The following is a 15,129-nucleotide window of genomic DNA, read 5'->3' as shown; positions in this document are numbered from 1 at the left end:
GCAAGAAGGTCTGTACCTGAGAAGTGTGCAGTACAAGTAGTCAGCTGGTGTTTTGTGAGCTTGCCTATAAAACACTAACATTTTATACATTACATTTTATAATCTAACATAATTGTAATTATGCAGAACTCATGCACTTATATTGTGCAGATCTAATGATAATTTTATGTTTGCACTGCATTTCAATTCTGTATTTTCCTTCCTTAAACTGATGGTTAATTTTGCTAACAAAATTTAAATTTTGTCTTCTGCTAAATTTTCTTAAACCATTGCTTAAATTTTAACTTTATTTTGTGTTTAAATTTTTTGACATTGATGGCTTTGTGACTTTATTTAAATGTATAATTTTCTTTTAAAGTCACAAGCTTTAATTAATTTTTTTTTTTTACTTTTTTGTCTATGACTATTTTGCCAGTGTGTATCTGAGCACCACATAAGTGCCTAGTACCTAAGGTCAGAAGTGGATGTGGGAGCCCTTGGAACTGGAGTAATAGATGGTTGTGAGCTGCCTTGTCAGTGCTGGGAATCAAACCAAGGTCCTTGGCAAAAACAGCCAGCTCTCTTAACTGCTGAGCTATCTCTTTAGTCCTACCATTAATCTTAAAATGACTGAAATGCCAAAGCAAATGTTGGTTGTTGAAGTAACTAACACTATTAGCCTAGGAAGTATTATAGTAGCTGGGATTTTTATTTTGTATGAAAACTGTTGTAACTAAGGTTAAGTACCTCTGACTGAAGATGCCTTTTAATTTAATTGGAAATTTAATATATTTAGTGCCTTTTGGGTTTCTTTTTCCCTTAGACCTCTGGGACCAGAGAGTCTCTTGCTTCGTGGAGCCAGATTAAAAAATACAAAAGAAATTTTTGGTTTGTACATCCTTAAGTTTTTTTAATTGTTTGTATGTTTTGTATTGGTGCTTTATATGAAGCTTTGCTCTTACTTCTGAGGTGCTGGATACTGAACTCAAGGTCTAACACACACCAGGCATGCACTTTGTATAGCACTAGACAGCATCCCCAACCTCTGTAAAGTAGCTTTGAAAGCATAGCATTTCATGGTTCTTTGATTGCATAATATTACTTTATTCAATGTAATACATGGTGATTTTCTTTTAAAGTCCATTTTAATATCGTACTTTGTTGTTGTTACGCTCTTCTTTGAGTAGTGCTAGATTCTTCCTCCTGTGTTTGTGGATACTTGTGAAGCTGATTATTAAGAAAATGATTCTAGTATACTTCAAGTAACATGGGTTCAAGTCAATGCTTTCAGTATCATGGTGGTAGTCCACACTTTTCACTTCTGTTACAATTATCCTTCAGTTGAATTAACAGCTCTGAACTCATTCATTTACATATTTTATGTATTCAACAAATTCTTACTGAGCTCTGAATGTGGAACCAGTACTATTGGGGACATACACTTTAATTTTCAAAAGGAAGAGTAATAGTGTCCTTGCCTTGTAGAAACCAGGCAGAAAGGGCTACAGATTATATTCTCCCTTTCATTTGAAATACTTCACATGGGTATATCCATAGTGATGAAGCACTAAGTGATTTCCAGGGGTTAGAGGATAGAAAGAAAGCAGGATACATATTTAATGGGTCCAGTATTTTTTTTAAAGTGATTAAAGTATTCTCTAGTTAGATAAAAAAGATGCCTTAACAAAATTGTGGTGCATGTGTAGATGTAACCATCTTATTAAATAAGAAACACAGAGCCAATGCAAAGATGAAAGCCCAAGAGGTCAGAGCAATAGCTAAGAGCTAAAAACCTTACCCTTCACTGCTGCTGTTGTCTTCCTCCGCAAAAGACCTACATCCTGTGTGTTTGTCCTTTTTATTGACTTTCTATTCTGCCTTCTCATTGGTTGTAAACCCAACCACATGACCTCCTCATCATTGCCCATCTATACAGACCTCCAGGTCTTCTGTGGTTGGTATTGAGATTAAAGGTGTGTGTCTCCATGCTGGCTGTATCCTTGAACACACAGAGATCTGCCTAGCTCTGCCTCCCAAGTACTGGAATTAAAGGCATGCACCACCACCACCCAGCTTCTGCTATGGCTTGCTATTAGCTCTGACCCCCAGGCAACTTTATTTATTAACATACAAATAAATTCACATTTCAGTACAAATAAAATATCACCATATGAATGTGTTATCACCACTGAACTATGCGTGTTAAATGGGTAGGTGGTAAGTTGTATGTTACGTGTATTTTGCCACCATTTTTTAAAAATTATAACAATGTTCTAACATCAGAAACCAGACTAAACCTCCAGGGGTTTTAGATTTTCTCATGGGACATTGAATCTTATATGACTTTCCAGGGGTAATGCTTTTTGTTCTTGTGACTTTAAAGTAGGGGTTGAAATTATGCACTTTTAGAAGCATTTGTGTATTTGAATGCTTTTAGCTGGGCCTACTGTTTGCCTCAGCATCCTCTTCTCTATTGTTTCATTCTGCTTTTTCTTTCCAATTGCATGGTATTAGTGCCATTTTTTATTTTAATTATGACCCCTGAATTTAAAGAATGATTTTTATTTTAAAATTCTAGGCAAATACTTACTAAAAAGGCACAATTGGCCTGTTCTATGTTGTTTCTTTAATCTTACTATTTAGGAATTTGAGGGAATTTTGAAGTTTGGTCTTTCCTAATTAGTTTCATTCCACGGTTTTAGTCCCACTACTATGACCATTTTCTCTCTCATCTCAGGATCTCACATAGAATTTCTTTGTGATTGCTTCATTTACTCTGAAGGACATTAACATTATTCTTCAGTACTTCAGGAATGACATATAGACTCTAGATTCTGGCATTCTGGGTCTTTAGCCTAATCCATCGTTTCCAGAACTTTGTTATTTTTTTTTTCCTGTTTTTACTGTTATTAACACCATTAGTGCCATATGCAATGGTCGTCCATTATTCCTACCCCATTCTTCCATTAGTCTCAACTCTTAATATCTTCCATCCAAACATCTTTTGTAACTGAGAAACAAGACTCCATGCAGGTTCAATGTCTAGATTGACAAAATTTTAGGTTTAGCAGGTCTGTAAAAGCTGTGAAAAGACTCAAGAAAAAGCCAAGTTATACAAACTCTCAGACAGTGCTTTTTCCGTAAAACTCTTGTGCTAGTGAGTACATTTAAAGTAGCAGTTTTATTTTATAGGTGTGGCTGTGTACACTGGAATGGAAACTAAGATGGCGTTAAATTACAAGAGCAAGTCACAGAAACGATCTGCAGTAGAAAAGTAAGAAAACTCTTTTCACATAATTATATGTGCATCTTACTTATATATGTATAACATATATAAAAATAGATATTTCAGGAGCTAGAGAGATGACTCAGTGGTTAAGAGCACTATTAACTCTTGCAGAGGACCCGGGTTTGGTTCCCAGCACCCACATGGAGGCTCACAACCATTTGTAATTCCATTTCAAGGGATCCCCATGGGCATTAGGTATACACACAGTTCAGTTACACACATGCACATAAAATAGAAAATAAACAAATCCTTTAAAAAGGTACTTCATATTACATATACAAAATGATATTAGATAAGGATGATGTCTTATGATTTTGTATATACTTAGAATTTTTCATGGTGTTGACTGTTAGTAAGTGCTAAAATATGACCAAATATAGTGTAGAATATGAGGCAATAGCGCGGAGTAAAATACTTTCTGTACAAGCATTAGGACCTGAGTTCTGATCCTTATCACCCACCTAGAAAGCTGGTTGTGGTGGCATGTACCTGTAACCTGCTGAGTGGAGAAAGGAAGATCCCAGGGGCTTGCCAGGCAGCCATTCTAGCAGACATAGTGAACTCTGGGTTTATTGTGAAACCCTGTCTCAAAATCTAACGTGCAAAACAATATAGCAACCCTAAGCTTCTACCTAACATGTATCTGTCTACATAGGCATGCAAAACTACATACAGGCACACATACCCAAGTACACAAGTAATGTTGGGCCATGTGTGATGAGGGCACTCCAGTAATCCTAATACTTGGAAGGCAAAGACAGGAAGGTCATGAGTTTGAGGCTACCATGAGTTACTGGCAATCGAAAGTGACCACAAGCCGGTCAGAATTGGCCGTGAATCCAGTCCTGAAGACAATCTGGGGGAAGGAGGGGCGAAGTAGAAGAAATAAGATGGGAAAGCCTTTTATTTCTCTACTGGGTTGAAGTGTCAGAGAAGAAGGTTGAAAACTAGAAGAGAGCCTAGAAAGTTAGGGGGAAATATGTAAGACAGCATAGGAAATAATCAACTGGACTTTCAAACCTGTACATAAAAGCTGCCCAAATTTTCTTATATGACTGAAAAACTGTATAGGTACAAGTTGGCAAGAAACAAGCAATAGAACCCAGAGGATGCTGAGAAAAGGAGAATTTTACTTTGACCAATTGCAGTGAGTGACATTAGGTGCTTAAAGTTAAGTGCCCACTAGAACAAAAATTAACGCTCTTCTGAGGAACATGAAAAGCTAGACTCCACAACCCATTATTTATAATACCCAGGGAGATCTTTTTAATAAAGGCGAGGGAGTGGAGAGGTTTTGTCAATAAGAGGGCATGCACCAGGCCATGGGCTCAGTCTCCAGTATCCAACAATAATGATGATGATTGAATAAATATGAAAAAGGGTTATAAAGACTTTTAGAAGTCATAGAAATCTTCATGATCTGGACTTAAGCAAATAATTGATGGACAAAAAAACATAGCTCCTAAATGAAAAAATTAATGAGTTGAACTTCATCTAAATTAAAAATTGTCTACTTCTGATAGACGAAGTTCACCTAGTTTCAGATTAGTTGTTAGAACTATGTATGAGTCAAAGCATAGGTCTTCATAATCTATATACTCATTACTTCAGTATCATTTCTCAAACCCTCTTGAAAGTATTGAGACAAGTTACAGACTGGGGGAAAACGTTTGCAAACCGCAAACTTAAACCAAACAGTAACACAAAGATTCAGTTAGATGTGGTCAAAAGCACATTTCATCAAAGGAGTTGTAGGTGGCAGGTGAGTAGACAGAGATGTTCAGTCAACATCATTGTCTGCTAGAGAATATCATATCACAACTGCAGTGAGGTTAACTCACTGTTTAAGGAACAAGACTAAAAGAGTAGTAATAATAAGTGCTAGGAGGAGGCGGAGGAACCAGATCTCATACATTATTGTTAAGAATACCAGATGATGATATTCCCATTTGGAAGATAATTTGGCAGTTTCTTTCCTTAGCAGCTTTAGTTATAACAGCAAGAATCTGGGACACTGGCCCTTGTCCATACATGGGTAACAGTTGATCAGGAAATCTGGTACAGCTATGTCATAGAGCACTATTCAGCAAGAAAAAGGGTTTATATTACTTGCATCACCCAGAACAGGCTGCAGAATTGCTATCCTTGGTGATAAAGCAAGTTCAAAGATTACATACTGTATGTTTTGAGTTGTAGAACATTTTCAAAATTATAAAACTGTATAGGTTGGGGACAGATTATTGCTGCCAGCGGACAGAGATTCAGTATGGAATGAGTGATAAAGAGTGATAGGAGCTGGAGAGTGGGCTCAGTGGTTAAGAACACTTGTTGAGCCAGGTGGTGGTGGCGCACGCCTTTAATCCCCACACTCGGGAGGCAGAGCTAGGTGGATCTCCGTGAGTTCGAGGCTAGCCTGGGCTACCAAGTGAGTTCCAGGAAAGGCGCAAAGATACACAGAGAAACCCCATCTTGGGGGAAAAAAAAAAAAAAAAACAAAAAAAAAACCCTTGTTGATCTTTCAGAGGACTTAGGTTTGGTTCCTGCACCCACATGGTGCTCACAACCATCTATAAGTCCAGTTCCAGGGGATCTGACACCCTCTTCTGACCTCCACAGGCACCAGGCATACATGTACATACATAATATATGTGCAAAACACTCATACATATAAAGTAAAATAATTTTAAATTTTATTTTTTTGAGGCAGAGTCTCTCTGTGTAGCCCTGGATGACCTGGAACTCACTATGCAGACCAGGCTGGTCTTGAACTCACAGAAATCCACCTGCCTGTGCCTTCCAAGTGCTGGGGTTAAAGGCATGTGCTATACTACTCTGGTCCCTAGATAAATACATTTTTAAAAGTGATAATGGGATAGTTCTTCATAATGGTAGTTAATCTGTATGTGGGATTAATTTCATACCAGTAAGATCAGATTTTGTAAATGTGAAGCTTAATCCAGTCTAATTCCCTGTAACATTCCTGGTTCTGATACTGTACCATAGCTGCATAAGATGCCACCATTGAATTGGGGGTGTAGCTCAGTGGTAGAGTATGCTGCATAGTGTAAGCCTCCAGGTTTGATCCCTATCATCACTCTTTTAAAGATGTTCTTTAAAGAGGTATTCATGAAATTGCAAATAAAAGAATCACAAAATCAAAACAACAAAAATTAAATGGGTAATAGGGATGGAAGAAAGGATGAATGGAATAAGAATGGTAGCATATTGACAGTTGTTGACACTATGTGGTGCACATGAAGATTCATTATTGTGTTCACTTTATTTGTATGTTTGAAGTTTATTTATTGAGATTTTGGAGTCAGTTATATGATCATGGGTTATTTGTTTTATTCTTTTGAACCAAATACTTTGATATTTTAAAATGTGAGCAGCCCTGTAATTGAAGTACCAAATAATACCAAGTACTATGCCTAATACATGAACATCAAGTAGAAAAAGTGACCCTAATTGTGCCCTTACTTCCCATGAATTCACACATAGTAATGTGATCGCACTAGACTTTGTGTCTTAGGAGAGTGGAAGAGCAAATATTTACATAGTTAGGATAAAGCTTGGTTTTGACCAGTTGTAGATTTCTATTGTGGTCTCCATCTGCTGCAAAGAGAAGCTTCTTTGATGAAAGGTGAGAACTACCTTCTCTGTGCATAGAAGGAAAGGTATTCAGAATGAAGCTGGACATTATACTGGTTTTGAAAAATGATAGTAGTAGGTTCTTCTCTAGGGTTCATGACTCATTAGCTACAGATGGCAATGTATACAGTACTGAATTGTACTGTATGAATTCCCTCCTACTGAGCAGGCCTTAAGTCCAATTATATGGTTGCTGGCAAACCCCAAGATAGAAGTGCCACCATTGAACTTTTGGATATGTCTTGCTGTGCTCTTATGATTCCTAGGCTTTCAAATGGGTTGCTGGTAATTATGCTTTATTTAATGGTCATTACAAAAAAATAGACTGTCCTTTAAAACAGCTATAATAAAATCTTTTTGAAATATTTGAAAGTATTAATTTCAAAGCAAATGAACAGAATATATTGATATGTTTATATTCTTTTTCTTGCTTTAGATCAATGAACACATTTTTAATAATTTATTTAATAATCCTTATTTCTGAGGCCATCATCAGTACTATCTTGAAATATACCTGGCAAGCTGAAGAAAAATGGGATGAACCTTGGTATAACCAAAAAACAGAACATCAAAGAAATAGTAGTAAGGTATTGTGTGTTATTCATAATTCAACTTTAAGGAAACTCTTTGGGGACAGTTGATGCTTTGAAGGGAAGGACCATGGTGACCTCATCACAACATTGGTATTGACAAGATATCTTTGCAGAAGAGCACTCAACATGTTAGCAGTGGTGTACTTTCCCTGGTTTAGGGACTAAACTTTTTTGTGTGATCCTAGTAGCATGGTTTGAATAATTAGATCACAAAAATTTATATGTCAATACATGTGCATTCCACTTCAGTATTACAAATTAAGTGCTTTAAAATTCATGTATTTTGTACCTTATAAATGAATTAAAGAATACATTTATTTTCATTCATGTCTGAATAATTCAAGAAGTCTTAACAGCCTTGATGTATCAAGAGATTTAACCTACAATTTTGGCAAATAATCATTCTCTAACTTTCCATTTAAATTAAAATGTACATATTAGAAACCATCTTAATCCCAGGAGACAACAAAGCAGATCAGTATAGGACCGTGTTCCAGTATCATTTATATTCCACAGAGTGCATATTGAAAGGCAGCTTTGCTATGCTATTGTTGCAGTCTGTCCATGTAATCTGTGTTCTTCAGTTTCTATTTCTTAAAAATTCTCCCTAAAATTGTGTTTCAATATGTCTAGATTACACTCATGTCTTAGTCACCCATGATCTTTGAACAGTCGTCATAGGATGGCTAGAACACTGGACAGAGTATGGTTGTAATTTGGTGTTTAAATCATGCCAGATAATTTCGGACAAATAACAAATTGAGCTATTGGAATTTAACTTTTACTTTAACCAGTAATCTAAGTAAATGGAAATGCAATATTAAAACAATTTAATCTGCCGGGCGGTGGTGGCGCACGCCTTTAATCCCAGCACTCGGGAGGCAGAGGCAGGCGGATCTCTGTGAGTTCGAGGCCAGCCTGGGCTACCAAGTGAGTTCCAGGAAAAGGCGCAAAGCTACACAGAGAAACCCTGTCTCGAAAAACCAAAAAAAAAAAAAAAAAAAAAAAAAAAATTTAATCAATGAATTTCTATTCGTGCTATTAGTTTACCTCAGAATACAGTCGATAGTTGACTTAGACAAGAACCTTCTGATAATTCTTATGTATGTTATCATCAAATAATCATTTCTCTTTTTTTTTCTAGATTTTGAGATTTATTTCTGACTTCCTTGCTTTTTTGGTACTCTACAATTTCATCATTCCAATTTCTCTATATGTGACAGTTGAAATGCAGAAATTTCTTGGATCATTTTTTATTGGCTGGGATCTTGATCTGTATCATGAAGAGTCAGATCAGAAAGCTCAAGTCAATACTTCTGACCTGAATGAAGAGCTTGGACAGGTAAAGATGATCCTGAAATTTTCTTTTTATCAGAGAATTACATGTAAAGAGACTGATATAATAGAAAATATTATAAAGCTGATACCAAAACACCTTTTACTTTCCTTCAGCTAAATTCTACTCCCACTTTGTCTTAGTGTCTTTCTTCCATTATTTACCAGTATATTTCCATATGATATTTTATCACGATTTAAAATTTTTAGACATTATCAATTATGGGATAGATCAATTACTGGGGCTAGAGAGATGACTCAGAGATCAAGAGCACATACTTTCAGGGGACTTCAGTTCCTAGCATTCACATTGGGTGTGAATTCAAATTCAAAATTACTTCTAACTCCATCTCCATAAGATCTAATGCCTTTGGCCTCTACAAGTACCTGCAGTTGTGTGCATTACCCACAACTAGACACTCATGCATACACATCATTTAAAAAAAAGTAAAGTAAATCTTTAAAGGGGGGGGGGGTAACTATCACTTTATCATTTTGTACACATACCCAAAAACTTGCCTACTTTGCCTACTCTGATGTTGTTATAATTTGACATCTAATAAATATTTATTTACATTATGACTCATAATACTGTTTTCAAACTCTTACTTCCTAATTTGTTCTTTGTAATACTATAAACTATATTTTCTTTATTCATTTTATCTCCCCTGGTGTTAATTGCTATTTCTTTGCTTGCTTAGCTCAAACAAGTCTTCATGAATTTATTTACCATCTCTGTGTATTCAGATATGTCAGTTAATCTAGGATCTGCCTGCCCTACCCCCATGTGTAATTTGGGTTTGGCTTTTTTTTTGTTTTCTTTTTGAGATGGGGCCCCACTTCTTGCTGCCCAAGCTATGCTTAAACTTCTGAGCTCATCCGGTACATACCTTTAATAAAGCCCAGCACTTGGAAGATAGAGGCAGGTAGATCTCCATTAGGCCGGCCTGGTCTCCATAGTGAGTTCCAGGACAGCCAGAGTTACATAGTGAGACCTTGTCTCAACAAAAAAACAAAAAACAAAAAACAAAAAACAAAAAAAACCTGACCTCAAATGATTTTCCTGTCTCAGCCTTCCCAGTAGCAAAGACTACATACGTAGACTGATATTGGGCCCTGTGCAATAAATTATTTTACACAGTAGACTTCCTGTGTCTCAAGTATGTCGTTACCAAGACTATGGATCTTAATTTTCCCACTTTAGTTCTTTGATTTTGTACATTGATCTTTTATTCTGGAATCTCATTGAACTTATTTATTAGTGCTAATAAATTTTTTAAGTGAATTCCCTTGGATGATGTTTTTGCAAGGTCATTTGATATGCAAATGGAGATAACTTTCTCTCTTTTTTTCCCCAATCAGGATAACTTTCTTCTTTATCCTGACTAGAAATTTCAGTACAGTGTTGAATAAAATATAAGAACAGACAACCTTGTCTTATATCTCTGCTTATAGGAAGAAATCACTCAGTATATTACAAAGTTTTGAAGAAGCTTTTTATCATAGTATGTTAAGTATTTTTAATCATAAAGAGTATTGGATTTTTATCAAGTGATTTTTCTGTATCTGTTGAGATGGTCATTTTATTAATAGAATAAAGGATACATATAAGTCTGATAATTTGTACACATTAGGCTATTTTGGATTCCTTAGATGTCTCATATACTTGTGATATATAATCCTTTTCATATGTTTCTGGACTTAGTATACATGTATGTGCATACATATTCATGAGAAATACTGGTCTGTAATTTTGCTTTTGTGTTCTTGTAATAGCTGCCTCCTTTTCTACTTTTTTAGTTTTATTTTTATTCTTGTATACATGTGTATGTGTTTATATGTGTGTGTCTGTGTGTCTCTGTGTGTGTGTGTCTGTCTGTCTGTCTGTCTGTCTCTCTCTCTCTCTCTCTCTCTCTCTCTCTCTCTCTGTGTGTGTGTGTGTGTGTCAGAGAGAGAGAGAGAGCTGTCTGTCTGTCTCTCTCTCTCTCTCTCTCTCTCTCTCTCTCTGTCAGAGAGAGAGAGAGATGTGAGGGAGTACATTTCTGTGTGTATGAATGGAGGCCAGAGAGGGTCCTCCCCATCACTCTCCACTTTGTTCCTTTTGAGACAAGGCTTTCCCATGAACCTGGAGCTTGAATTTTTCAGCTGGTTGGCAGTCAGCAAGCTCCATCGGCTTCCCTGCCTGCCTCAGTGCTGGGATTACTGTTACTCAGGGTGATATTCTTGTTGGAGCAGCAATTGTTCTCTGGAGCCCCACTGCCTCTCTTTTCAAAAGTCTTCTCTAGCATCATTACAGTAGTACATCAGATCCTCACCATAAGTTCACTGTCAAGACTTCACTGGTGTATCCTTTCCTTTCAGAGTTCATTTCCTTGGATCAGCCTCCAAGAGTTATAAAATAATTTGTCTTACATACCTTTTAAAACATGTTATTTTTAACAGTTATCATTTTCACTGTATTTGTTTCCTGTCATCAGTTTTAACTTCCTGTCCTTTACAGACTCCTTCTCATCTCTAACACATTATTTTGTTCCTTTCCCTGTTTTTATACTGTTTCTCTTGGCCCCTGTTCACTTTCTAGATTAGTAAGCATCCCTTCTACCCTTAATAAGGTATTTAAAATAATAACCATATTATTTTAAATGTACTTGTCCAAGAGATAGACAAGAAATTCTTATACCTTATTCTTACTCACCTCTGCAAATCAAGGTGTCTCAAAAGATATATATGTAATGTTTAAATTTTTTTTTGTTTTTTTGTTTTTTTGTTTTTGTTTTTTCGAGACAGGGTTTCTCTGCGTAGCTTTGTGCCTTTCCTGGAGCTCACTTGGTAGCCCAGGCTGGCCTCGAACTCACAGAGATCCGCCTGGCTCTGCCTCCCGAGTGCTGGGATTAAAGGCGTGCGCCACCACCGCCCGGCAATGTTTAAATATTTTAATTTGTTTTATTTTCTTTACATCAATAATAGCTTCTTAGATTGTAAGAATCTCAGCTTTAGTATATTGATGTTAATAGACTAGAAAACAGGAGAAAGTTTTTATTGTTCAACACTGACCCATGACCACAAAGGTTTCTTTTGTTCTCTGTTTCACTAGGTGGAATATGTGTTTACAGATAAAACTGGAACACTGACAGAAAATGAGATGCAGTTTCGAGAATGTTCAATTAATGGCATGAAATACCAAGAAATCAATGGTAGACTTGTACCTGAAGGACCAACACCAGACTCCACAGAAGGAAGCTTGTCTTACCTTGGTGGTTTATCCCATCTCAACAACTCAGCACATGTCGCAGCCAGTTCTTCCTTTAAAACCAGTCCTGAAAGTGAAACTGAACTAGTAAGCAGTTTTCCAATTAGTGATTACGGGTTCCTATGAATTAATTTTCTTCAATAGATGCACTTGGGAAGTTTTTATCAGTGAAACAAGAAGTCTGCATTTGAAATCGATGTCTTGATTTAGCACCATGAAATACTATTCTGGGACTGTAGTTACAGCACAGTTTAGCTTGTCATTATTCAGCTTCTTCAGTGCTTTAGCTTGGTAGTTAGTAAATGCTGTTACTGCCTCGAAGTGAAAAAGAGAAAAAAATAAGTATTTTATTCCTTCTTTCCAAGTACATAGTCTCCCTAGTTTGCGGTTTGTTTAGGCTTTCTAAAGAGATGCACTTATACCAAAGGTTCCTAAAGCAGTATGAGATTGAAATCTCAAATTTGCAGTTTTCACTCAGGCAGCCCAGGTCATTAGCACTTTTGTTTTAGCTCTCAGGGTCTTAGGTCTGGTTTATGTCCTATATAGTGTTGGGAAAGTGCTTAGATCATTAATATTATGTTTCTACAGATCAAAGAACATGACCTCTTCTTTAAAGCAGTCAGTCTTTGCCACACTGTACAGATCAGCAATGTGCAAACTGATGGCATCGGTGATGGTCCCTGGCAGTCCAACCTAGCACCTGCGCAGCTCGAGTACTATGCATCTTCACCAGATGAAAAGGCTCTAGTGGAAGCTGCGGCAAGGTGGTTGAGCCTGATTCTTCTGATCCTCAGAGGATACTCTTGAAATAAATGTTAGAATATTAGAGAGCTGTCATGTAAAATTCTCAAATGTAAATTTAATTTTTTTAAATGATCTTGTATAAATTTTGTGTGATAAAAGTTGTGAAAATACTTTGCATTGTTTTGGATGTAGTCTGACCTGTCAAATTCTTAAGAATAGTATCATATTATTCAAAGGCAGTACTGTAAATACACCTTGAACTTTTAATTAATGTACCTTCATTCAAACCAAGTTATAAAGGTATAGTGTGAAATATGAAATATCTTCCTTTAAATATTGTTATTTCTTTGTTCCTCTTATTCCTAGAGCTGGTATTATATTTATAGGCATTTCTGAAGAAACTATGGAGGTTAAAGTACTTGGAAGACTCGAAAGGTAAATTCTTCCAAATATGTTATAGTCCACAATAAGTATAAATATAGGATAGGAATCAGCAAATTATGGCCTATAGGCCAGTTCTGTCCTCCAGTCTATTTTTGTATAGCCTACAAGCTATGCTAGATTGCATTTAGAGTTGTTTAAGAAAGAGAAAGACAGTAAGGGAGAGAAGGAGAAAGGATAAAATAGCTGTGGTAGTATGGAGGCTATAGCCAGATGGTCACAAGTTAAAGACCTACCTAGGCCATAGAGTGAGGCTAGCCCAGGAAACTTAGTAAGACCCTATCTCAAAATTTTAAAGAAAGGCTGGGGATATAGTTTAATAGTAAAACACTTGCCTTGCATACAAGAATAAGTCCTAATATACAGCATACATACATATGTATGTATGTATGTGTGTGTATGTATGTATATGGCCTGTAATGTCTAAAATACTATCTGATTCTCTACGTAAAACACTTGCTAACCTTTTCTCTAGAGTGATGTCAATATATATCTCATCACAATTACAACAGTATGCTGTGTTTTAGTTTACTGTTTACTGAGTTTCCTTATAAATTTATATTAAACACTTGAGGTTGAAATTCCATAGGTTATTGGATGAAGAAAACTTCTTTGTGTAATCTTTTGTTTTTGAAATACTAGTGATCAAAAGTAGTGTCACAGGAATATTAGGCAAGTGCTATGCCATAAAGCTGCACCTCGGCACAGGTTCCCTCGTTTTGTCTATGAATTTATGCTCAAGCATTTAGGAACTCCAGTCTACTTAACCTCTTCCTGCTGTACAAGTTAGTCCATGGCCGTGGCTGTGAACCTTAATCCCTGCTATGCGTTCCCATCCTAAAGACGTAAGGCCTGTTCTGCAGCTACCTTCATGAGGGCACCTGTGGTCAACTTACGAGCATTCCTTGCTTACATATCCTTATTGAATTCTCTCCTGGAAAATTTTTCAAGCCCCTCTTCAGTTATCCTCCTAAGTTTCCTCTCAGTTCTCTAAAGAGGCATTTGCTCCCTGATCCTCCATCCTCACACCTGCCCCAAGTTCAGAATCATTGCTGACTGCTTAAAGGTTGAATTCAAAGATGTGTTAGGACAGAAAATGATGGAGAATCAGTCAGCTGGGCAGAGCTGGGTTCCTGTCCTTCTTTACTGCTTACCAGCTTATTGGATATTAATCTCTTTATTAGTCTTTATCTTGGCTTCTGTGGGAATTAAATGACCCAAGGTCTGTAAAGTATTTATTAGTTGTTGAGGACTTAATGCCATCTCCCTTGTGTCTAGTAATATTATTGATAATTTAGAGCCTATCCTCATAATATTGCAGTTCTAGTATCTTACTTTACACTTGTATTTTATCCTTTATTCTTTCTAGATATTCACATTATTACTCTAAAAATTAAGGATTCTTTTTCTTAATTTTTAGGTACAAATTGCTTCATATTCTGGAATTTGATTCAGATCGTAGAAGAATGAGTGTAATTGTTCAGGCACCTTCAGGTAACCAATCTAAGCTTTTATGAATATTTACTTACTTAATATAGAGCTTGATAACTAGTTATTTTTCCTTTTAGGTGAGAAGCTTTTATTTGCTAAAGGAGCAGAATCTTCAATTCTCCCTAAATGTATAGGTGGAGAAATAGCAAAAACCAGAATTCATGTAGATGAATTTGCTTTGGTAAGTACAGATAACTATTATTTAAAAGTGAAAAAAATAGCCGGGCGGTGGTGGCGCACGCCTTTAATCCCAGCACTCGGGAGGCAGAGCCAGGTGGATCTCTGTGAGTTTGAGGCCAGCCTGGACTACCAAGTGAGTCCCAGGAAAGGCGCAAAACTACACAGAGAAACCCTGT

The 15,129-nt window shown here is 36.5% G+C and overlaps 1 protein-coding gene across 4 annotated transcripts in view; it reads left to right on the top strand.

The window, feature by feature from the left end:
* Atp11b (ATPase phospholipid transporting 11B (putative)) overlaps positions 1-15,129 on the top strand; it is a 91,759-nt gene that overhangs the window by 33,640 nt on the left and 42,990 nt on the right. For all 4 annotated transcript variants that reach the window (XM_076573863.1, XM_076573864.1, XM_076573865.1 and 1 more), the window contains exons 9-17: positions 803-867; positions 3,172-3,253; positions 7,356-7,506; positions 8,657-8,854; positions 11,942-12,184; positions 12,686-12,861; positions 13,208-13,276; positions 14,703-14,776; positions 14,851-14,954. In XM_076573863.1, the coding sequence (XP_076429978.1) occupies positions 803-867; positions 3,172-3,253; positions 7,356-7,506; positions 8,657-8,854; positions 11,942-12,184; positions 12,686-12,861; positions 13,208-13,276; positions 14,703-14,776; positions 14,851-14,954 (1,162 nt within the window). The remainder of the gene's footprint in view (positions 1-802; positions 868-3,171; positions 3,254-7,355; positions 7,507-8,656; positions 8,855-11,941; positions 12,185-12,685; positions 12,862-13,207; positions 13,277-14,702; positions 14,777-14,850; positions 14,955-15,129) is intronic.

This window comes from Peromyscus maniculatus, chromosome 6 (genome assembly GCF_049852395.1).
Source record: "Peromyscus maniculatus bairdii isolate BWxNUB_F1_BW_parent chromosome 6, HU_Pman_BW_mat_3.1, whole genome shotgun sequence".
Classification (NCBI taxonomy): Eukaryota; Metazoa; Chordata; class Mammalia; order Rodentia; family Cricetidae; genus Peromyscus; species Peromyscus maniculatus.
The sequence above is the reverse complement of the archived record's forward strand: the minus strand, read 5'-3'. Positions and strand labels throughout refer to the sequence as shown.